At 53.3% G+C, this 23136-nt stretch overlaps 11 protein-coding genes across 11 annotated transcripts; 6 read left to right on the forward strand and 5 right to left on the reverse strand.

Moving 5' to 3' along the window:
- Positions 1 to 158: 158 nt before the first annotated feature.
- CKM354_000975700 (dolichyl-phosphate-mannose-protein mannosyltransferase PMT2) lies at positions 159 to 2560 on the forward strand (the record flags this gene model as incomplete). The annotated part of the gene is made up of 3 exons (XM_044805190.1): positions 159 to 299; positions 421 to 1864; positions 1917 to 2560. 3 exons carry the CDS (start codon positions 159 to 161, stop codon positions 2558 to 2560), a joined length of 2229 nt encoding a protein of 742 aa, XP_044661125.1.
- Positions 2561 to 2983: 423 nt separating this feature from the next.
- CKM354_000975800 (coproporphyrinogen oxidase) lies at positions 2984 to 4333 on the forward strand (the record flags this gene model as incomplete). Its single annotated transcript, XM_044805191.1, has 2 exons — positions 2984 to 3211; positions 3266 to 4333. 2 exons carry the CDS (start codon positions 2984 to 2986, stop codon positions 4331 to 4333), a joined length of 1296 nt encoding a protein of 431 aa, XP_044661126.1.
- A 284-nt stretch (positions 4334 to 4617) lies between these two features.
- CKM354_000975900 (uncharacterized protein) lies at positions 4618 to 6264 on the reverse strand (the record flags this gene model as incomplete). The annotated part of the gene is made up of 1 exon (XM_044805192.1): positions 4618 to 6264. One exon carries the CDS (start codon positions 6262 to 6264, stop codon positions 4618 to 4620), a length of 1647 nt encoding a protein of 548 aa, XP_044661127.1.
- A 224-nt stretch (positions 6265 to 6488) lies between these two features.
- On the forward strand, positions 6489 to 8525 carry CKM354_000976000 (uncharacterized protein; the record flags this gene model as incomplete). The annotated part of the gene is made up of 2 exons (XM_044805193.1): positions 6489 to 7315; positions 7463 to 8525. The coding sequence occupies 2 exons, from the start codon at positions 6489 to 6491 to the stop codon at positions 8523 to 8525; spliced, it is 1890 nt and encodes a 629-aa protein (XP_044661128.1).
- Positions 8526 to 8984: 459 nt separating this feature from the next.
- Positions 8985 to 10351, forward strand: CKM354_000976100 (uncharacterized protein; the record flags this gene model as incomplete). Its single annotated transcript, XM_044805194.1, has 2 exons — positions 8985 to 10137; positions 10194 to 10351. 2 exons carry the CDS (start codon positions 8985 to 8987, stop codon positions 10349 to 10351), a joined length of 1311 nt encoding a protein of 436 aa, XP_044661129.1.
- Positions 10352 to 10762: 411 nt separating this feature from the next.
- On the forward strand, positions 10763 to 12387 carry CKM354_000976200 (uncharacterized protein; the record flags this gene model as incomplete). Its single annotated transcript, XM_044805195.1, has 3 exons — positions 10763 to 11166; positions 11419 to 11649; positions 11754 to 12387. The coding sequence occupies 3 exons, from the start codon at positions 10763 to 10765 to the stop codon at positions 12385 to 12387; spliced, it is 1269 nt and encodes a 422-aa protein (XP_044661130.1).
- Positions 12388 to 12786: 399 nt separating this feature from the next.
- Positions 12787 to 13260, forward strand: CKM354_000976300 (uncharacterized protein; the record flags this gene model as incomplete). Its single annotated transcript, XM_044805196.1, has 1 exon — positions 12787 to 13260. The coding sequence occupies one exon, from the start codon at positions 12787 to 12789 to the stop codon at positions 13258 to 13260; it is 474 nt and encodes a 157-aa protein (XP_044661131.1).
- Positions 13261 to 13405: 145 nt separating this feature from the next.
- CKM354_000976400 (uncharacterized protein) lies at positions 13406 to 15247 on the reverse strand (the record flags this gene model as incomplete). The annotated part of the gene is made up of 1 exon (XM_044805197.1): positions 13406 to 15247. The coding sequence occupies one exon, from the start codon at positions 15245 to 15247 to the stop codon at positions 13406 to 13408; it is 1842 nt and encodes a 613-aa protein (XP_044661132.1).
- A 574-nt stretch (positions 15248 to 15821) lies between these two features.
- Positions 15822 to 18557, reverse strand: CKM354_000976500 (uncharacterized protein; the record flags this gene model as incomplete). The annotated part of the gene is made up of 3 exons (XM_044805198.1): positions 15822 to 17603; positions 17660 to 18398; positions 18550 to 18557. 3 exons carry the CDS (start codon positions 18555 to 18557, stop codon positions 15822 to 15824), a joined length of 2529 nt encoding a protein of 842 aa, XP_044661133.1.
- An 887-nt stretch (positions 18558 to 19444) lies between these two features.
- CKM354_000976600 (uncharacterized protein) lies at positions 19445 to 20685 on the reverse strand (the record flags this gene model as incomplete). The annotated part of the gene is made up of 3 exons (XM_044805199.1): positions 19445 to 19858; positions 19943 to 20440; positions 20491 to 20685. 3 exons carry the CDS (start codon positions 20683 to 20685, stop codon positions 19445 to 19447), a joined length of 1107 nt encoding a protein of 368 aa, XP_044661134.1.
- Positions 20686 to 21055: 370 nt separating this feature from the next.
- On the reverse strand, positions 21056 to 22990 carry CKM354_000976700 (uncharacterized protein; the record flags this gene model as incomplete). Its single annotated transcript, XM_044805200.1, has 1 exon — positions 21056 to 22990. One exon carries the CDS (start codon positions 22988 to 22990, stop codon positions 21056 to 21058), a length of 1935 nt encoding a protein of 644 aa, XP_044661135.1.
- Between the last annotated feature and the right edge of the window lie 146 nt (positions 22991 to 23136).

Raw genomic sequence — 23136 nt, forward strand, 5'->3', positions numbered from 1 at the left:
TTTCTCCACTGTGTCGACGATAACATCGCACCTCGACGACCTTTCACTTCTCGCCAGTCGCTCGTTCTTCACACCTTTCCACTCCCGTTGCACCCTTCTTCGAGGGGGCTGCGATCTCGCCGCAGCATCAGACCACCTCCTCCGCATCACCCGGCATCATGGCCGCCAACACCAATGCATCCTCGACGGGTGTCGACACTCAGGCGGAGCTGCGGAAGCGCAATGTTGCCGCGCCGTCGAATGGCGGCTACCTGCCCAAAGAGCTCGAGGACAAGCTGGATAAGAAGACCAAGCAGCAGGTACGAAAACTCGTGTTTCAGCTCGGACTTGGAGGAGTTGTCACTGGCACCAAGCGACCCAGAGCTCTGCGAAGCGAGGCAGCTGGGCGAATGGGACACATACTGACGTGAGTGCGTACAGACGAACTCGATCCTCAAGACGATTGACGACTACGAATTCCTTATCGCGCCAATCCTCTTCACAGCACTAGCCTTCTTCACGCGCATGTGGAAGATTGGCCTCTCGAACATCGTGACATGGGACGAAGCACATTTCGGCAAGTTTGGTTCGCACTACCTGAAGCGCGAGTTCTACTTCGATGTGCACCCTCCCCTTGGAAAGATGCTGGTCGGACTGTCCGGCTACCTGGCAGGCTACAATGGATCTTTCGAATTTAAGAGCGGCGAAAAGTACCCAGAGGAGCTTGACTACACCTTCATGCGCGTCTTCAATGCGGCATTCGGCGCGCTGTGCATTCCATTGGCATACTTCACGGCGAAGGAGCTGCACTTCAAGAAACCTACGGTTTGGCTCGTGACGATGATGGTCCTCTTCGAGAACAGCTACACGACTATCAGCAGATTCATCTTGCTGGACAGCATGCTTCTGTTCTTCACCTTCACCACGATCTTCACATGGGCGAAGTTCCACAACCAGCGTCACGACCCCTTCTCCGTCGGATGGGCTTTCTGGCTGGCCATGTCTGGTCTGTCCATCGGTTGCGTGTGCAGCGTCAAATGGGTCGGCATGTTTGGTACTGCTCTCGTCGGCCTCTATACCATCGAGGATCTTTGGAACAAATTTGGAGACCTGAAAATGCCCAAGGTTGAGCTCGCAGCTCACGTGGGTTTCAGAGTTATTGGGCTGATCGTCATCCCAATGATCGTCTACATGTTCTCTTTCTATATGCACTTCCTCATTCTCGAGAACAGCGGACCTGGCGACGCGCAAATGTCCTCGCTGTTCCAAGCGAATCTCAAGGGCACTGAGGTCGGAAAAGACAGCCCTCTGGAGGTTGCGCTGGGATCCCGCGTCACGTTGAAGAACATGGGCTACGGTGGTGGTCTGCTCCACTCTCACGTCCAAACCTACCCAGAAGGCTCGACGCAACAGCAAATTACCTGCTACCATCACAAAGATGCCAACAACGACTGGTTCTTCTATCCGAACCGTAACCAGCCTGCCTACGACCCAGAGGGTGCCATCCAATATGTCGGAGATAAGGCTGAGATTCGTTTGATTCACGCGCAGACTGGCCGCAATCTCCACTCGCATCAGGTTGCCGCCCCAGTAACAAAGGCCGACTACGAGGTTTCTTGCTACGGTAACTTGACAGTCGGTGACACGAAGGATCACTGGATTGTCGAGGTCGTCAGCGATGCCGCTTCTTACGACTACTCGAAGCTGCGCACTTTGACCACTGCGTTCCGCCTCAAGCACCGAGATCTCGGCTGCTATCTTCGCGCTGGCAACGTCAACCTGCCACAGTGGGGCTTCAAGCAGATCGAGACGACTTGTGTGAAGGAAAACAAGCCGCGAGACCCATACACTCATTGGAACGTGGAATCGCACGTCAACGAGAGGCGTAAGTTGTTCCAGAGTATCACATGTGAGACTTTCACTGACCATGATCGCAGTTCCTCCGGGCGATCCAGGTTCTTACAAATCTCCTTTCTTCCGTGACTTCGTCCATCTCAACGTTGCCATGATGACATCCAACAACGCATTGGTTCCAGATCCAGACAAGCAGGATGACCTTGCCTCGAAGCCTTGGCAGTGGCCTCTTCTCAATGTCGGTCTCCGCATGTGCGGCTGGGACGACAGCATCGTCAAGTACTACTTGCTCGGAAACCCCTTCGTCTACTGGGGCTCCACCGCGGCACTTCCATTCTTTGTTGCGCTGTTCGCTTGGTACGCTATCCGCTGGCAGCGTGGTTACGATGAGCTCACCTGGGCAGACCTGGACCATTTCCAGTATGCGGGCATCTATCCCGCCATTGGCTGGTTCCTGCACTATTTGCCCTTCATCGCCATGGCACGTGTGACCTACGTGCATCACTACTACCCGGCTCTGTACTTTGCCATTCTGACCTTCGGATTCTGCATAGACTGGACGACACGAAGTTTGCACAAGGGTCTGCAACTGGGCATCTTCGCTGTTCTCTACGCTGTCGTGATTGGTCTGTTCTGGCTTTTCAGAGCCATCTGCTTCGGCATGGAAGGCTCAAACCAGCAATGGAAGCATCTCAAGTGGCTACCTGGCTGGAAAATGGCAGACTAGAGTAACACGAGACGAAGAGATTGTGGTACGATATACATGCTGGGCAGCGAAGGGGTACGGGGCATTAGGCATGGTATTTCGCTGGCGAGAATCAGGCATTGCGTTGGCGTTTTGGGAGCGACGACAAAACCAGAGCAGATGGAGCAGACGGATTTTGTACCTCATACAGAAAGCGATATTTCCTTGACTTACAGCTTCTTGGGCAATAACAGCACTTTGTCCTATTCAGGGTCTTTCAGTTTCTTGTGTCACCACTGATGGCGGAACACATGGAGAGATGTGGTCCAAGCTCCCCCGGCAAAATGATCCTCGGTGTTCCTGCATCTCACTGTACATCGTCTCACACCCGTCATCCATTGCGCCCTTTCTATAATAAATCGACCTCCTCTCAGATCTGTGTACTTGTATTATGCTCTCACAATCATGAATCCCGTTCGACCGCCGCTGCTCGAAGCAGCACTAAGGTCTTGCCCCAGAGCGAGGCCTTCTGCCGCATACCGCCATGCGCTCCAAACGCAGGGTCGACGATATGTTTCCGAAGGACGACGGCCAGGACCAGCATCGGGGGTGCCTCAGCTCAATCAGGTGTGGTATCCGAAGACACGCATAGCCGTGGGCGTCGTCTTCATCGGGTCCTTGATCTATTCCATGGTATGGGACCAATGGAACTACCCACTCATGCTCCGAGCTAATTCCGCTCCCAAGGTCACCGCCGACAAAGAAGCTCCCGCAACTGCGCAAGACGAACAGCAAAAGCCTCGCTCCGGACAGCAGCTCGATGCTCCCTCGATCGCCGAACGAGATGTCTTATTGAAGCGGGAGTCCGGCGTCAGCCAAAGCTCGCCCATGCGGCTGCGGATGGAGCAATACATTAAGCAAAAGCAGCAAGAAATCGTAAGAGCATTGGAAACAGTAGACGGAAACAAATTTCACGTGGATGAGTGGGAAAGACCACATGGCGGAGGTGGCATTTCCTGCGTGCTCCAGGACGGCAACGTCTTTGAAAAGGCGGGCGTGAATATTAGCGTGGTGTATGGTACGCTTCCTCGAGCTGCGATTTCCAAGATGCGAGTCAATCACAAGGCGCTGGATCCCGATGTTGAGAGCCTTGAGTTCTTCGCGTCTGGTCTGAGTCTGGTGCTGCACCCACACAACCCAATGGCGCCGACTGTACATCTGAACTACCGATACTTCGAAACGGCCAATGCCGATGGCACGACAAATGCTTGGTGGTTCGGAGGAGGGACAGATCTGACACCTTCGTACCTCTTCGACGAGGACGCGATACATTTCCATCGAACGATTAAGGAGGCTTGCGATGCACACGACAAGAACTACTACAGCAGGTTCAAGAAGTGGTGCGACGAATACTTCAACGTCAAACATCGCGGTGAATCGCGCGGTATTGGAGGCATCTTCTTCGACGACTTGGACGAGACCGAGAAAGACCAAGAATCGCTTTTCGCCTTTTGTCAGACTTGCTTGAATGCTTTCCTGCCATCGTACTTGCCCATCATACAAAAGAGAAAGGACATGCCATATACAGAAAAAGAGAGGCAATGGCAGCAATTACGACGAGGGCGGTATGTTGAGTTCAACCTCGTGCATGACAGGGGCACAGCTTTCGGTCTGAATACGCCTGGGGCGCGGATAGAGAGTATTTTGATGAGTTTGCCACTTACAGCTAGGTGGCAATACCAGCATGAGCCAGAGAGGGGCAGTAGAGAGGATCGATTGTTGCAAGTGCTCAAGAAACCCGTCGAGTGGGTTTGAGGCTTAGCAGATGTACAGAGCAAACTGTAGATATCAAGGAAAAGAAGCAGATTTTGACTGTAGCCGTCTCTCACCAGAGAGATTCAGCGTCGATCTCATCAACTTCGCGATCACTGGCCGACTTCTTTGCTTGCGACTGGGACCACGAGGGCCTTGGAAAATGCTATCATGCTGTCATCTGCTTTCTTCTTCCAAACGCCTGGAAGAATACCTGGGAACGATGGTTAACATATCTATTCGACGAGGCTTTACTGCAGAGAGGTATTGCCCTTGCGGCAATGATGTTACATACCATGCATTACTGTCGTAGTAAACCCCTCCGCCGGCTTTTTCGCAAGATTGTATCTGAGCCTATGAATGCCTAGATCGACCGGCTCGCCGGACCGCGGCCATCTGATCTCGAATGGACCTAGATGCGAAGATGTGATGATCTGCTTGAGCGTGATCGCAGCTCTGAATGCTTCTTCGAGGTGCAAGATCCAGTGCTGGAATTCAAACTCCTCAGTCATCGCGGTGCGGCGGCTCAGTTGCCGAAAATGCGGCTGCATAGTCATCGCAGTAGAGCCGGCGAGTCTGCGGGCCTGTTTGGCAACTACAGTCGTCTGATAATCTCGATCAGAGGCCTGCACACACGCAACATCGTCCAAGAAGCGCTCAGGTTCCGGAACTCGATTCTCCAGTGCAGCTTCGAGATAACGCCGGTATGCGCCAAGCTCAGCGTCCAGTTGCGCGCGACAATCCCACGACGAATCTTGCGCCAAGACCGCCGTATGGATAGCAGCGCCAAACAGTGCCATGGTCACATATATCTGCTTGAGATGTGGGCCAAGATCTTCTATGTCGCCGAGTCGGACTTGCCAATTGGTTCCGAAGACGTGCTCGTACAACAATTCGAGACCTGGTTCCGGCGTGTGAACAAAGTTTGGCACTGCCTTATCGTCCTTGCCTTTCTCCTGAAAATACGCGAGTGCGGCTTCCCATATACTCTCCTCGATAATCTTCATTTGAGCTTTCACCCAGCCTGCATGCGGGACGATGACATTCTGGACAGAAATGGCAACAGGCTGCTGAGGAGTTGTTCGCTGGACTCTATCCGGCTCCATGGGCCTGCTGCTCTTTGCCGATTCACCTGCCGGATTATGCTGATGGCGATTTGCGATTTTGGCTACGCGGGATGTCGCATTACGTCCGGCTGCTTGTGTCTCTGGTCCTATCGCAGCAGGCTCCTGGCTCTTGGCAGGCTGTCTCTGGCTCTGCCTGCCATTGGAGAGTTTCAGCGACGGAGGTTGGGACTGTGCGCGCAAGACCGCGGCGTCACCGGATGCTGATGTCACGCGTAGCTGCAAACGCTTCGTGCGTGGTGCCTCGCTCACTTGAGGTACCGCGTCAGGCTGCACTTCGTTTATCTTGCGCTTCTTGGGAGTCCCAATATTGATATTTGAGCCGTCGCCAGATGATGGCCCGCTGACGTGGTCGGAAGTGGAGACCTTGTGTTGGCTTCCGCCCTCCATCGTGGCGACTCCGGTATCTTCCTTGCGATTGTCATCATCAGGATGCCAGCCAATGTCGATTCCCAGTTTGTTCAGGTGCGTTCGCGGGAACATGTACAAGCCACCATAGAACAGCTCGGCGAACGGCTTGGCTTCCCACCAGACGTGTTTAGATTTGCCTTGCATTTTCGTCCGCCGGATAGGACGACGCGCGTTCTCGTTGTAGTACTTCACGACTTTGCTCCGGAGTCGTTTGGTGGCGTCTTTGAGTTCATCTTCGGGCAGCAGAGGATGCCTCATCTTCATCAAGCTGCGGAACAGTTCGTTTTGTGCGTCGGAAGAGTCTCGTCTCTCGGTGGTATCATCGTGTATGGCACGTAAGACGCTGGCAATGTCTGGCATATCAGGCAGATCAGTCCTCTTGGCAGTTGAGAGCGCCATGTTTGAAGTGATTGGTGGTGTCAGAATGTGTTTGCAAGTCAGAAGGAGCGTCGATCTAAAGAAGGGCCCCCAGCCCAAAGCTCACACGCATATCCACCGATGCTCACTTGACGCTTCACTTTAACCCGCCACTTCTTTCGCAGCCGCAGTTCCGTTTGTGTCTTTCTTCAACCACAACAACTGCTACGGCCACTTCGAGCACAAACGGTCAGATCGATCTAGACATGATGTCGAAAGCGCAAAGGCCGAAGCGAAAGCGCAATACCAACGTCAACTCCCAGGCCGAGAACGAATTTTCAGCAACCAGCCGCGATCAAACAAAGGCGAAGCGAAAGCGCGACGTGAACAGTGCGTCCGAGAGTGAATATCAGGCAACCAACCACGACCAGATTGACCTAGCGATCGACTGGGGAACGTGGAAGTTCGTTGTCGCATATGCGCTGTCGCGGAACGGTGTGCGAAATGATCCTAAGCCGCTCATAATCAACGAACAGACGTACGAAGTGCGCATGATGGCGACTTGGATAGATGGTCGCTTCGTTCATGGGCACGAGCTACAGAATGCGGCTGATAGCAGACACGATCTCAAGATCATCGACTTCCCTAAACTCCCCCTGTACCAAGGGCCTGAAACATCAGAAATTACGAAACGGGTCACCAATACTCTGGCCGAGCTGCCTGGAAACAAAACTCTGGACCTTCTCATTCAGGAACATCTGCACGCTATTGTCGAAGATGCCAAGTCAGCTCTGCGAAACACAGATCTCAAGGTGCACTACAGAGATGATCCCAGGCAACTCGAAAATTTGCTGGATAATATACATGTCCGAATCACTATTCCACAAATGTGGACACCGGACGCAAAGAGAAGAATGCAAATAGCGGCAAAAAATGCCGGCCTACGCGTGTCTGTTCTGTTGTACGAACCACAGTGCGCTCTTGCATATTTGATCGATGCTGCTTCTAAGGAGAAGGTAGAAGTCGGGCCACTTTCTGAAGGCGACAGCATTCTCGTGGCCGATCTTGGCTGTGGAACTGGCGACTTTGTTTTGTAGGAGCTGCAAAGCAAGCTTAGTGTTGACAGCCGACTGCAGTGCATTGGACAATCGAGCGGAGAGATCTGCGGTTCGTATAAGGTCGACGAAGCACTATTGAAGAATCTGAAAACTCGACGAACTGAATGGTACGAGAATACTAGACGTGAACTCAATCTTGAGCCTCGCGAATTCGAGCGGCGGGTATTGACTGCGATTGAGGAGGGAAAGCAAAAATTCGGCAGGAAAAACCAAAACTTCACGACTTGCACGATTCAAGACGCTGAAGGTGAACACAGGACCTTCCAGTTCAAGCGCGTTGAGTTCCATGAGGCATTCGATGAAGTAATTGCCAAAATCATCGAACAGATCGAGAGAATTACGCAAGGGACTTCACCCACAGTCATACAGGTCACGGGTGGATTTTCCAAGTGCGGGTACCTAATGGCAGCTCTGCGCGACCGCTTCCAACCTGGCAGCTCCGTGGTGCGACCGAGCGACCCAGATAACGCTGATTGTTTCCCCGTTGCGCTGGGTGCGTTGCTCCGCTACGAGAATATCACAATGCCGGCGTTACCCTCCAAATACGGATTCGCACTACTGCAGCGCCAGGAATATGACGAGGATGTCCACTCGGATGCATGGTATGACTTGAAAGGTTACGACGAAGACGACATCGATCGGAAGACGAGGCCATGGGTAATGAAAGAACCATATGGTCGTGGGTTCGATGTGGTAGATCATCGCATCGTCAACATCATACGCAAGGATCAGGAGCTGCGACCAAACCAAGTGGTCTCGCAGCCAATAGACCACATTTACAACATTCCGTGCGACGACCCACGCTTGAGTGATGAGTTCTGCTACCTCACCAAGACTTTCGAAGACCACGTGTGGGCCAAGACCAATAAGAAGGATGCCAATGGCGAATACATGTGGAAGGCAGGAGTTCGTCCTTGGACCGCTGTGAATATTCCAATTGACCGCAGACTCCTCCAAGGCAAAGGCTACAAGGAGGTTGAGGACAAAGGAAAGAAGTTCTGGGAGCTTTCGGTACGGCTCACACTGCGGTACTGCGAGATGGACGTCAAGATCGGTTACGAGATTCTGAAGCCAGTGGAATCGAGGGATGGTGATTCAGATGCGGAGGAGGAGTTGCCCGAGGATGTGGCATTTCGGATTGAGGAGACATTGTGGGACGCATCTCATTCGGAGTTTGCCTCGTAGTATTACAGCTGCGATGGCCTCGAGGTCGTAGAAACATAGCAAGGTCAAATGCTTGATGTCGATTGACATCAATGTTCACGCGTGCAACCCAGCTCTTTGAGCAGTAACGGATCCGTGACTGTTGCGCCACAGTTGTCGAGTATCCTCACGTCCAGAACTCGGCTATTCTTGCGCCTGCGCACTGTGTTGTACCGAGAATGTTGTTTCATACAAGTGAGGCCGCCGGATGAAGGTGAAGTGACTCGCCATGCAGTGGTCGTACGCCAAGCCTCGTCTCTCCACGCTTGCTCGCCCCGCAAGCGCGGCCGCGCCTCGAAGGGTTTCCCGAGGTGTTTACTCCTGCACAATGTACAACATTAAACTCTCATAAAGGAAGAAGCTATACAGCGTAAGTAGCTAGCTAACGACCAATTGTCGACTCATCCACTTTCATACAAATCTTCTCTTCACTCTGTCACGATGAACTTTGATCTTCCTCCAGCACTCGTAGACTACCTTGCGCGAATTGACGACTTCATCGAGCGCGAAATCAAGCCATTGCAAGAGCAGGATGACAACAACAGATTCTTCGATCATCGCAGAGAGCACGCGCGAACCGACTGGGATAATGGAGGATTGCCCCGGGAAGAGTGGGAGCAGCTATTGAAGGAAGCAACACGAAGGGCAGACAAGGCTGGACTCTATCGCTTCAGCTTGCCCAAGCAGTATGGTGGTCAGAATACAGCTTCGGGAAGAGGCTCAAACCTCTGGATGGCCGTGATACGCGAACATCTCGCAGCGAAAGGGCTGGGACTATTTAATGATCTGCAGAACGAGCATTCGGTCTGTGGGAACTTCCCAGACATCATAATGGTCCAGCATTTCGGCAACGAGCAGCAAAAGAAGGAGCTGATTGAAGGCCGCCTTGCTGGCAAGGTGCGCATCACCTTCGGTCTCACTGAGCCTGAACATGGTAGCGATGCTACATTCATGTCGACAAGAGCTGTCAAGCAAGCAGATGGCAGCTATGTCATCAACGGCGGAAAGATGTGGCAGACCGGCATGCACAAGGCGACAAACTGCTTCATCTTCGCTCGCACAAGTGGAAAGGACGGCAGTGCGAAGGGTATTACTTGCTTCAATGTGCCCTCCAATAGTCCCGGCCTGAAAGTGGAATCGTACGAATGGACTTTGAATATGCCTACTGACCACGCGACTGTGTCACTCAAAAACGTTCGCGTACCGGCTTCATCAATTATAGGACCTCTAGACGGCGGTCTGGCCATTGCACAAGCTTTCGTGCACGAGAACAGGATCCGGCAGGCTGCCTCCTCATTAGGTGCGGCAGTGTACTGCGTCAACCAGGCCATTGAGTACGCCGGCAAGCGAAAGCCATTCGGCAAACCGCTCGCCTCAAACCAGGCTATACAATTTCCTCTCGTTGAGCTGGCAACACAGTGTGAAATGCTACGATTACTTATTCGAAAGACTGCCTGGGAAATGGACAGAATGGAGCACAAAGAAGTTGAGCAAAAGTTGAGCGACAAAGTCAGCATGTGCAATTATTGGGGTAACAGATTGTGCACGCAAGCGGCGGATAGAGCTATTCAGACGTTTGGTGGATGGGGTTACAGTGAGTATCGCAACGCTAGTACAGCCTTACTACAGATTACTGATACTTCGAAATAGGCCGCCACTATCCCTTCGAGCATATCTGGCGGCATCACAGAAGATATCGCATTACGGAGGGCTCCGAGGAAGTCCAGATGCGCAAGATTGCCGGCTACATGTGGGGTTTCACAGGACCGAAGAAGGCAGAAATGGAGTTGGCGCCTGCGAAACTATGATCGGAGCACACATTATCGATGAGCATGTTTCTACACACTACTCTGTGCTACAGTCTAGCTCGCCTTCGAACAAGGCGTTCAGCGCATGATTGTAAACTCCGTTGAAGGTCTACAATCTTGACGACTGTAGGCTGTGTCGGCTCGATGAATGCGGAAAAATAGCGTACAGATCCTGCAATCGATTCCGTCGATGCAGAATCGTTGAGACTGTCACGTCGTTTTTGCGAAGAACAGGGAATTGTGTACCAGGTTTGCCTGCCATATCAAAGTCGCTCAGAGCCCGATGTCGTTTCCGAAGTGGGGCGCCTGCCAACTTGGCCTTGGTCTGACTTCAGTTGCAACACTTCACGTTCGCTTTGTAGTTCTCAACTTGATATCCCACAGTGCATTGCCACAACCAACTCCAACATAATGTCTTCTTCACTATACGACCAGATCCTGAACCTGGAGGAGAGCACATGGATAGCACTTCAGACCAGCGGTGCTGCACTCGTCCCATACTTGACAAAAGATGCCATTATGCAATTCCCAATGGGCCTGAAAGTCACAAGCAAGACAGAACCTTCTGTACAAGATATTCTACACTCGCCGGCTTTTGTCCCGTGGAAGAGGTTCAAGCTCCGCAAAGTCGATGTTACGCCAGTTGGACCCGATGGTGCGGTGATCAGCTATCAAGCCACTGCGACGAGAGCTTCTGCGGATCCGAAAGACACCAGAGATGCGGAGTTCGATGCGCTTTGCTGTAGCGTTTGGCGTAAGGAGGGCGGCAGTTGGATGATGTGCTTCCATCAGCAGACGATGGCGGGTGAGGGGCTGTGAGACTGGGCGCAAGGAGACTGGGAAGTGAAGGATGTTTGTGGTCGACCTTCGCGAGCAAGCGGCGAAACTTCTAGGTGTGCTTCGTTTCAGCGGCAGTGGCAACATGGCAAACATCTGGTAAAGATCAGGTTGAGAGAGGCTTTTTTTTTCAATGTACGAATAACGGCTGTAAGACAAAGTGCGCGCATGTGCAAAATCGTTTGAGAGTTCCTGCAGCTGCGACGTCTCCCATACTTCACTTCTAGCAGATCGATCATCATCGCAGAGCGGTCTCACCCAGCAGACAAGATGGCGCAAGCGCCCGCGACAACGACAACAGGCCAGGAGCCCCGGCTGAGATCGCTGTCAATCGAGCTGGCAGCGTTGGCGGCAGACTGCGCCTCGCGCCCTGAGGAGTGGGTTCGAAGTCGGCTAGAAGAATTCCATGCGAGGATCGAGAAGCGATATGTCAGCGTGTGGGAAGAGAACGATCGTCTTCAGTAAGTACTATCAGAGCTCAGCGCCGCTGACATGCGCTTGCGGATGCCGCATTTGCGCCAGATGTTAGTGGCACTGCAAGCGCCTGTCACTAACACAATCACAGGGAGAAGAACCGCCAGCTCAAGGAGGAGAACGAGAGATTACATCAAGAGCGCATCGACACGTTACTCAGCAGGAACCATGACCCAGATTACGGACTATCACTCGAGCAGCAGCAGAACTTGGCCCAGAACAACATAGATCGGATCCTTTCTCAGAGCACTGGAATGGTGACCAGAGCGCCGCCAGGACCGGCTGCACCAAGAGCACATCACCAAGCTGCATCGAGTGGCCACATGATCAAAGTTGAGCCTGCCGCATGGCCACCCAATCCGTACCCCATGAGCGCCGGCCTTGGAGTTCCGAACTACCTGCCACCTTATTCGTACACCTCGAGCATCGCCCAACCGAGTCCTATACCACGACTGGAGTCATACGCTCAACAGAGCAAGAGGGAGACCAAACCACCACCAACAAAGCGGCAGCGAATAGGTCCTCGCCCGACGCCGAAGTGCAGCCTTTGCTTCATCGAGGATAGAGTCTGCGATGGAAAGCCAAGGTGCCAGGCTTGTCACAGCCGTCAAGATGCTTATTGCAACTATGAGGACTGCGTGTACGGCGATGAGTGTCCCTACGATGACTGCACGAGGTTGCATCCGGAACAGAAGGCTTTTCAGAATAGGCCCTACTCTGTCTGAAGAGCTGAAGAAGGATGAGGAGGCGGTATTTGGAGAGCGAGGGATGTACGACATGGCTGAAGGAGCTGCTCTGAGACTGGATTCAGCTTCGCATACAGCAGAGATATGACTGCGATGAATCTCGGACCGGATGTGTGCCTCAGACTTGAGGCCGCGCGCGACATCGCTCGTACAGGCGGTCGGCTTCTCGTCCTCAGTGGAAGCGGGCCCATGGTAGCAGAGTATGTTACCAGATGTCAGAATCGTGGCCTCGGACAGAGAAAAAAAAATCAATTGCATATATGTTACCTTCGATCTCCCTCCAAGCTGATCTCTTTTCTGAAATACTCAACTACTTCAAGCCAACAACGCTGGAAACGATCTAAAAAGCTCTACTACATTCCAACCGACCCAACCAAGATGGCACGACCTCACTCAGAGACCACAGAGCTTCTTCTCTCACCACAATCATCAACCAGCGCCACCCTGCACGAAGACCGAGCCCAAATCGTAGAAGGAAATCGAAAGAGAAAAGCAGGGTGCTCATTCTTCACCGGGCTGAAATGGCTGGCCTCCTGTCTCTTGGCACCATACAACAACTTCTTCGACGCTATGGGCCAGGTGAACCAGTATGAGGGCAACTTGTGTAGACCGATGAAGCGGACTTACAACCTCAGTCGCAGCGATACCAAGAGACTTGTGGAAGAGCTCAACAAGGAAGCTGGAATCCGAGCCACCCTCGTTCGATCCATGCATCTGGGAGCGGAGGAACGGGATCTGGAGCGTGGTGATTACGGGACGATGGATCCTGCTGTCGAGCGCTGGAGAAGTGAGGTTCACATCGAGCTCGAGTCGTTGGTGTCTGATGACGAGGAGCTGACGGACTCTGAGTAATTTGGTGTAGTCCGCGGGGACGGGGTTGAAGACGGAAGGACCATGACCTTGTGTGATGATTTGGAGAACTCCTAGAGTGCACGACTCACATAGAAATGAAAGAAGGCTTATGTTCAACAATTTTGCATTTTTATCGTGCTCAAGTCTATTTGCTTCCACGCCAACGCTTCCAAAACTTCCACCCTGCCCCGTCGTCAATATGTCTCCTCCCGCTTCTTCTCTTCTTACTCCCAACTCGCCACCAGTATAGTGGCATTCCCACAATTAGGAAGCCGACCACCACAAGTGCTTGCAGAGGCTTGGCAAAGACAGCTCTACTGACCAAGAACAAGCTCACGCAGCAAAAGATGATTGGCGTTGTGATCCAACACTTGTAAGGTCTTTCCAACTCGGGTTCCTTCACTCGCAACACAATCAATCCAATAACTGTAGCGAAGTAGAAGAGGTAACTTGCTATGCCGTAGAATGTCGTCAGAGTCTCGAAGTCGCCAATGATGATGTATACTGCGGTAAGTGCTGCATTGAGGACCATGGCGTAGATAGGTGTGAAGAAGAATCCTTGCTCGTCGGCGACGAAGTTGGTAAATTTCTTCGCTCTTGCCCCACGACGCGGCAGTCGCATTCGGTGTGAAGCATCGTTAAGTCCGATAGTGCCAAATAGCTCCGGTAGGTATCCCTCTCTTCCTGCGCTGTAGACTAATCGTCCACCGGTGAACGTCGTGGCATTCAAGGCTCCGAAGCAAGATCCAGACACCGCAAGAGCGAGGAGCAAGGAGCCGAGAGGACCCAGGACCGTTCCTCCGAATGCCACAGCTATCGTGTTCGACTTGTCGATGATGGTCGTCGGAAGGACGAAGATGTACGCCAGATTTGCCAGAATGTACGAGATGATGACAATCGGAAACGAGGTATGCACCACTCTGGGCAGATCTCGACTCGGATGTATCATCTCTCCCACCACATAGTTCGTGTTATCCCATCCATCGTACGCCCATAGACCCGCATACAGTGCAACAGCCCACTCCGAGGAGGACATGCTCGTCCCTTCAAACCAGCCCTTCGTCTTCCAATCCGTGCTCAATGCCGCTTTGTTGTATGCAAGTCCAGTAGTCGCAACAATGATTCCCGCAACCGTAACAGCCAGAAGCGCCGCAAACTTGAAGAACATGAAAAAGTCCGCGCTTCTCGTTCCCAGCTTCGTACTCACACAATTCAAGAACGTGACAATGATGAGGCCGACCAATGCAACGCCCTTATTTATCCAGGGACTCGCCTCTGCCGCATCAGGCCCAATTATCGCTCGTACAATATACTCCCCAAAGATGATCGCAATGATGGCCGCACTGCCAGGTCGGAGCACAACCACAGCACACCATGTGAACAGGAAACCAGCCCATTCTCCGAAAATCTTGCTCAGATAAATCTGCGCTCCGCCATTCAGTGGTATCGCACCTCCAAGTTCCGCATAACTGCTTGCTCCAGTCCAGGCCAGAATCCCACTCACGACCCACACGATGAGTGCAGCGCCGAACGAGCCAGCATTGCTATTCACACTCGCAGGACTGCTGAAGATGCCACTTCCAATGATCAGTCCTACAACGAGCGAAAGGCCGTTCAAATATGTCAGGCTCTTATTCCGCTCCAGACTCTGCCCTGCAAGTCCTGGCTGCGCTGCACCGAGATCGAGGTGAGGTGTGCTCGGCGTTCCCAAGCTCGTATAGCCGTTGCCGCTCGCGGTCAAAGGAAACAAGGAGCTATTAAAGTCGAAGGCGCTGCTGGCCGAGTAGGTCCGGCCATGGCCATTGCTCAAAGGTCTCGCACTCCCGTTCTGCGGCGTGACAGGATCGCTAAAGGACAACTTCCTGCTCGAAGGGAGTCCCGAAGATGAAGAATCGAGTGAGGCGCGTCCGGCGTTATCGTCGTCGTGAGAGCTGCTGGCGAGGCTGGCTAATTCGAGCGAATCTCGCGGAGGTCGGAGTTGACCCATAGCATTAATGTGAGGAAAGCGCTATCGTTATATCGTATGCTGTCGTAAACATTCGGTCGTGACTCTTGTGTTCGCACTCCTTTCCATCGTCAACGGTCTGTAACGTGGCCGAAATCTTTTGAACTTGCCGAACTTACCACCAGGTCGCGTCACGCTCGAGTGCCAAGGCCTAAGTTGCTTCCGGAAGCGGTGAAAGGGAGGGCGATCACTCATCTCCTACTGGCCCCTTTCAACCTGTCAATTGCAATATTTGACTGAGCACCACTTGCGGCAGGACATCACATGCTCGAAAGGAGGATCAATGAAATGTGTCCTTGTAAAAGCTTCGTGGTTCTCTATCTCAAGACAACCAAAAGCAACCTTTGAAAACACAAATGAGAGTCATTCTCCACGAGCCGTTTTTGATCATTTCATCACTGGAAGCATATCTATTCATCACTTCTCTAGCGGCATGCTCAATGTACAGCGAGTCTGCATCCACAGCCGCTGCCAAAGACGCCCGCAAATGCTCGTAACCGCTCTCCGCGGGGTATTCTCCATTCCAAACCACACAGCACTCTGATCGGCATGCTGTTTACAACTTGTCGTAGTAGTTCTCGTAGCCTGGAACTTGAGGCTTGATACCCTTGCGCTTTCGCATATCCTCGACAATCTTTCCGGGTTGCGAGGTTGGGTCGAGCGCGGATCCACCAGGCAGGATCTGCCAGTGGTCGAACACGGATTGTGGGAAAGCCTGGCCAGAGGTGTTGGAGCGGAGATCTGCGTTGAAACCGAAGGACTCGTTGACAGGCAGGTAGGCTTTGATGTTGAACAGAGGAGTGCCAGGACGCTGGGCCTCCTCGAAGACGTGACCTCTCCTACGGGTGAGGACACCGTAGATACCACCCATAGCCTGCTCTGGAACTTGAATCTCGACCAAGAAGACTGGCTCGAGAAGACCTGGGTCGGCCAAGAGGGTGGCGGCGTAGAGCACACGACGCGCAGTTGGGATGATTTGACCACCACCACGGTGGATGGCATCGGTGTGGAGGGTGACATCCATGATGTTGAAGCGAACGTTTCGCATTGGCTCTTCGGCGACTGGACCTTCCTTGGTGGCCCATTGGAAACCAGAAACGACGGAATCCTTGATTTCGTTCAAGTACTGCACAGCCTTGGTCTGGTCAACCAGCAAGTTGGCGCCGTTGGTGTCTGGACCGAAGCACCAAATCTTACGGGCATCCGTGACGTCCCAGCCGTGGTCATCAGCGAGGATACGGGCACGAGCCTTGAAATCGTCACGTGGGCCAATCTTGCCGGACTCAATGTCCTTGGCGACCTCCTCAGCCATTGGGGTGGCAGTGACGTAAAGACGGTTGTGCTTGTTGGGCGACTTGGAGAGCGCAGTCATGGAAGAATCGCCGCCAACAGTCTCACGGTACTGGACGACTGGGTCGGAGATGCGGAGTGGCACACCAGCGTGGTCCTCCTCGAGATCCTTCAAGCAAATTTCCAAGTGCAACTCACCGGCACCAGCAACAACGTGCTCACCGGATTCGGAGATGAAAGTCAAGACACATGGATCAGACTTGGACAGACGCTTGAGACCTTCGACGAGCTTGGGCAGATCGTTGGCGTTCTTGACCTCGACGGATCGCTGCACGACAGGCGAGACAGAGAACTTCATGACCTTGAGGTTGTGCGAGGTCTCGTCGGTGGTGAGGGTACCAGACTTGAGCAAGAACTGATCGATACCGACCAGACCAAGAATGTTACCGGCTGGAACATCCTCGATTGGGTCAGTGTAGCGACCCATCATGAGAATGGTACGCTGGATGGACTTGACGAACAAGTCGGACTTGCTGCCTGGAACGTAGTTTGGACCTTGGATGCGGACCTTGAGACCAGAGCGGGCGGTACCAGAGAAGACACGACCGAAAGCGTAGAAACGACCCTTATCGGAGGTCGGCACCATCTTGGAGACGTACAACATGAGAGGTCCCTTGGGGTCACAGTCGCGGATACCAATGGCAGATGCATCATCTGGAGGGCCCTCGTAGAGAGTCTCCATACGGTAGCGCTGGGCGGTTGCTGGAGATGGAAGGTGGAGAATCATCATCTCCATGAGGGCATCAGCGGCAGGCAAGAACTTGCGCATGACAACCTTGAGCAGGGCCTTGCCCTCGAGATCCCTCTCGTCACCGACGAGCTTGACCTCGAGCTTCTCGAGAAGCTTGGGAATCTCGTCCTTCTTGAAGTTCATGATGGAGTCGAAGATTCTGAAGATTGGGTCCAAACAGAACTGGTTGAAGGCACGCTCGGCGCCTTCTGGGCTCTTGGTCCACTTCTTCGTCTTTGCGTTGAAGAAAGAGTCACCCTTTAGACTGGTCAGTTTCGTGTTCTCCCTTAAAAAACATATTTCGCTGCACTTACCCAGAGACGGTCCATCATCTTGTTCTTGTCAACACCAAACTTCTTGGCGTACTTGACAGCGAATTGACGGATGGTGAAGGCCCAGCCGTGAAGACCGGAACCGAAGGCAATCGTTCCCTTCTGTGGGTAGACCTGGACATCTCCGAGGGCCTTATCGAAATATGTGGCGATAACGACGTTGACGGACTCGATGACACGAGAGAAGTTCTGGTACAGATCTTCCTTGGAGAGCTGCAATTCGAGCAGCGCACGGTCGACCTTGTTGATAATGACGACTGGCTTGATACGCTCACCAAGAGCCTGTCGGAGCACAGTCTCGGTCTGCACGCACACACCTTCGATGGTGTCGACGACAACGAGAGCACCGTCGGTGACACGGAGAGCAGCCGTGACCTCAGATGAGAAATCAACGTGACCTGGCGAATCGATCAAGTTGATCAAGAAGTCGTTCTTCTCGCTCTTGTCGGTGGCGATGGTGATGTCCTTGAGATCCTCTTGATCGGAGAGGGAGCCATACAGCGAGATAGCTGTTGACTTGATTGTGACACCACGTTCCTGCTCATCGGCACGGGTATCTGTGAATCGAGCAGAACCGGCGTTCTTGGCTGAGATAATACCGGCACGCTGGACGAGCGAATCGGTGAGGGTGGACTTTCCGTGATCGACGTGGGCAATAACGGACATGTTACGGATGTTCTTTGGGTCATCCATGAGCCCACGGATCTCCTCGACGGTGAAGCTGTGGAGGCATTTCGTCAGCACTGTGCCCACTGTGTTTCCCCTTGTTCTTGCTACTCCTGCGCCGCGGCGCCGCGGAACACTGTGGTATCCAACCCTCGACCGTGTCGAGTCCACTGTCCCAGCATCTTCTCTGTCGCGGAATGACTTACTTGACCATCTTGGCGGTGTTGTAGTGGTAATGTCCTTAGAGGAAAGAGTTTGAATCGTACCCCGCCGCCACTGAGTTGGCAAACGAAGTCCCCGAGTTGAATTGTGCCTGCAGGCGATGTTAGTAGGCGTCGCGGGGGAGCAGGCGGCGGTGAGGATATGTATACCTGTCAAAGGCGCTTGAGGGAGCAGCGGTGATTAGAAACAGAAGGGAAAACTTGCAGGAGCCACGCACTGATGAATTTGCTCTCGAGCGGCAAGAGCGGGGCATGGGCGCTAAGCCGCATTGGTCACATCACGACGAGCCCACATTTCGCCCAACGACAGCGACAACAGCCATATGCACCCACACATACACTTTCTGCCTTGCCACACGACACCTCACCAAACTCTTCATCTGCCGCTATGCCGCCGTACTGAGATGTCGGTGTGTGTGAGTCACAGTCTGATCAAGTTGTTTCGAGCTGCTCGCCATTCTACCACGTCCTATCACATCGGCTACACGTGCAATGCCTAGCTCCCTGCGGACCAGCCGTGCTGACAATAACACCTTTCGCTGAGCATCGTATCGCTCTACCAATTCCTCCAATTTGCCGTCGCCGCAGCAGCTAGACTCCACCCTCGATGGTCCCGCGTATCTTCGCAAGCCCGCACGAGCCCCTCGGGGCCACTTTCAGTCCGAGTCGCAAGTCTGGGCGCGGGGTCGAATGCGCCGATCTTGTATGAGAGACCTAAGGTTACACATCACCTTTTTCAACCCTACCGATGATGAGATACAGTAGAGGTCTTCTTGAGTCTACGACATATAATTTACTGGGCGGTGTCAGTATATGCTTCCAGCCATGGCGGCTCTGCTTCACAAAAAGAGATCAATCCTCCTGTAGACCCCGCGAAAGACTAAGCACTATACTGTGGTGGAGGTGCACTCCCAACGCCCTGTCCTCCAGCGCCAGCGAGCCTCTCAAAAGCCTCAGCTCGCACCCTTTGCAATTCTTTTCTCGCCTGCTCCAAATCATTTGCAGCCTGTTGCAGATTCTGCTCCGCACCCTGGCATCTTCCCTTCTGCTCCTCAACCTGCCCCTTCAGATCCTGATAGGCCGCTTTTAGTTGAGCATCACTATCCTTGATACGCTCGTGTTGAGCCATGTCAGAGAAGATGTTGTCAAACAAGACATCCGAAAACATATGTCCGTGATCGATATTGATTTCTTTGAGCGGGCGGACTTGAGGCTGAACACGTTGGGCTTCTTCCATATGGCGCAGGGTAGCGTGAATTGCGTTCTGGGACTGGGAAAGAGCGTCGCGCTCCATCTATTCAGAGTGGTCAGCAAAAGGTACGAGCATGTCTTCGACCAAGCTTGTGCGGTCTGTAGATGCCTTTCACGAGATACACACCATGTCTGTGAACATTCCTCCTCCGAAGTATACATCGCGCTGAGAGCGGCGATACGCGGCGTCCATCTGTGCCTGAGCTGCCGTGAGGCTTTGGTCTGCACGGCCGAGGACTTCAAGAACATGTTTTTCAGAGCTCAGCCCGCGATTTGCTTGATCGTAATTGTCTCGGCTTTGCTGCACAGCGCGTTCGAGATCATCTTCGCCTGGCACGTCTGGGGTGGGACCCGAGAAGATAGAATTGTAAAGCTTGTCGAGTTCAGTCTGTGCAGTCTCGTGGCGCTTGGTATCGCGCTCGAGATTGACTTTGTCGCTCTGAGCTTGCTCCAGCGCACGGGAAAGCTCGTCACGACTTTCTTTGGCTGAGCGTTCTTTCTGCCATGCGTCTAGAAATTCTCGCTCTTCTTTTTCAGCCTTAGAGGTGAATTTCTCAGTACCTTTCGAGCCACCCATCTTGTGCATGTAACGCTTGAAGTTGCTGTCGCGGTACTTGACATGGTCCTGCTTTAACATTAGTGGACGGAGTAAAGCCCTCAGCAGGAGCTTCCTACCTTTCGCTCATCCTCAGTGATGCGATGGAGCTTTGTCAATTCCTTGTCAGTGCTCGCAATCTGTGCATTCAGATCCGCGATAAATGAGGCGTTCTGTTTTAGGGAGGACGGAGCATAATCGGTTTGCCGGAGCTCAGCGAGTAGCTCATTGTTCTTATCACCGGCCTCTCTCAGAGTGGATGCAAGTTGCGACATGGTGGTTGGTGATAGGTGAGAATGAATCAAATGAAAAAGCAGTTGTTGCGGGGAAAGTATGACCAACCTTCGCAGACATTTATGTCTCCTATATACCTACCTGCAATGCCGCAGTGTGGCACAGGCTGTGCAACCTCCACCTTAAGATGTATGCTAGGGAGACGGACTCTTGGTGTATACAAGAAGTGCATCCATCCATTGGTGGATGTGTCTCAAATCCTTCGAAGGATCCTACTGATGTCAGGGCCAAGGCTCTGCTGCGCCACAGCGGCACAGTTCGAGCGAGCCGAACTCCACCTGGGCGGCTGTTCGATGCTTGTCGGGTAACGATAATGTTTATGGCGAGGTTCAAGACGAGCAGAGAGCTTGCTCAGCCCCAGCGATCTTCCTCATGTGCCACATCGTAGTCCTCGACCTTTGGTGGGTCGTCGTGCTGTGCCTCTGTAGTACCGGAAGGCTCTTCGATCTTCATGTCAGTATCATGCGAGGCGTTGCTTGAGATTGGTCCCGTGTACCACGACAACTCGACTTGACCATGCAAGGGAAAGTCAGTCTTGCGCGTCGCGTCCGTGAAAATTTCACCTTGATAACGCTGCTCGAAAGTGATCAAAGCCGCGTCTTGTTTGTCGTGGTGTCGGATGAGCGACGCGTTCTCTGCTGCGTTAAACAGAAGCCAGGAGCGTAAGGCTTCTTCGTGGGCGTCGTACGTCCCTTCCTTGAAGACAACAAGGACAGTCTTTGGCCTGTTGTCCAGACGTTTGACAGCACCACCCCTGCCGACACTTGACCAGCCCCCGCGATAGGCACCTCGGCCGCGGCCACGGCCTCTATAGCCACCTCTTCCAGGTGCGTGGTATTGCGGCGTCGACCAATTTGAATCGATAGGGACGGCCTCGGGATCAATGCCTAATGTGCGCGCTTCGGCCTCCAGCTTCGCCAGCTGTTCTCTCATCTGAAGCGTTCGCTCAGATACGACGGGTCTGCCTTGCTTCTTGGCAAGCTCGTTTGCGATTTCTAGCTTTTTGGTCTCCAACTCTTGCAACTTGGCGTCGACTTCTTGCCTGTTCTTTCGTGCTTCCTCGATCAGCTTTTGCTTCTCCTCATGCCGCTGCTGAGCCTCCTCCTGACGCTTCCGAACTTCTTCGATGTCGATCTCAGAAGCTTCATCCTGCATTTCTGTGTCGCCGTCCACTTCATGTGACATAGGCTGGGGTAAGCTCTCAGGCGATTTGTACCAATACACCTTGACGAATCTGTTGGAGAACACAGCTTTGGGGCTGTTATAGGCAGCACTCGCGGCTTCGTGGCTGTCGTATTTGACAATCGCCAAGCGCTTGTATGGCATCATGTTCACCTCTTCGATGGTGCCGAATTCTGAGAAGAAGTCGCGGACGCTCTGCTCGTCGAACTGTTCCTGTGGGATTTGCTCAACAACGATCGTCGTGACAGTCGAATCGTGGGTTGGACCTTGCAGAGAGAATTCGGCGCGTCGTCCCCGACCCCTGCCTCTCTTAGAAGCTGGGCTCTTCTGTTTCGTGCCAGTGCCATTGTGTGCAGTGAATAGCTCGTTGCCGGTATCGAATCGTGCCGCATTGTGGTCATCAGGTACGACGTAGGCATTGCTGCCATGATCATACGGGCACTTTGCACCTCTTGTGCAGAAGCCCTTGGTATCAAAGTCTAGGCAGCGTTCCTGAGCAGGCTGTTGTCCATATACAGACGCTGCAGGCATACCGGGTGGCAGCATGCCCATGGCAGCAGCCATAGCCATGAACGATGCCATGGGGTTGGTCGGGTCGAACGGCGGCATGCCAGGCGGTGGCACAGGCGGCTGTGGGTAGTTGTTTCGCCCAGCACCTCGTCCTCCGCGTCCTCCGCCAGCACCGCGGCGAGCATGTTTGTTGGGGCGGTCAGGCTGTTGATGCTGTGCCTGGTTCTCATCCCTATTCCAGTCGTGATAGCCTCGCTTTACGCCCGGGTTGAAGACTTGCAGCGGCGGATCGATGCTCGCGCGTCGCGGTGGTTGATAAGTCGGTTTCGATGGTTTCGGCGGAGGGCGAGATGGGTCGTAGGACTTTGTTGCGATGGCGAAGAAGAGCTCATGGACAAATGCTTCGGTCTTGTCGTTGAGGAAGTCCTTCAGATTCTCGATGCAGTTGGCCTTCGCGATCGCTTCGGGCTCATCGGTGGTGACCAAGGCGAGCACATAGTCGGCGAGCACATCGGCGTCAGCGTCGCTGACATGCTCGAGTTTGGCGACTGTCCACGTTTTCAGGAGATCAGTGTCTGCCTCGTTGAAACGCATCTTGTCGTGGTCATCCGCGCACCGTCCGGACGGCCGTTTGGAGGTTGCGAAAAGTGGATGGTTGTTGGTCGGGAGAGGAGCATCAAGCTTCAAGTTCCGCTGGAGAGCTCCGACGTCGACGCCATTCCCTGTTCACCCATGCACTG

Source organism: Cercospora kikuchii (genome assembly GCF_019650295.1).
Source record: "Cercospora kikuchii DNA, contig_00006, whole genome shotgun sequence".
Taxonomy (NCBI): Eukaryota; Fungi; Ascomycota; class Dothideomycetes; order Mycosphaerellales; family Mycosphaerellaceae; genus Cercospora; species Cercospora kikuchii.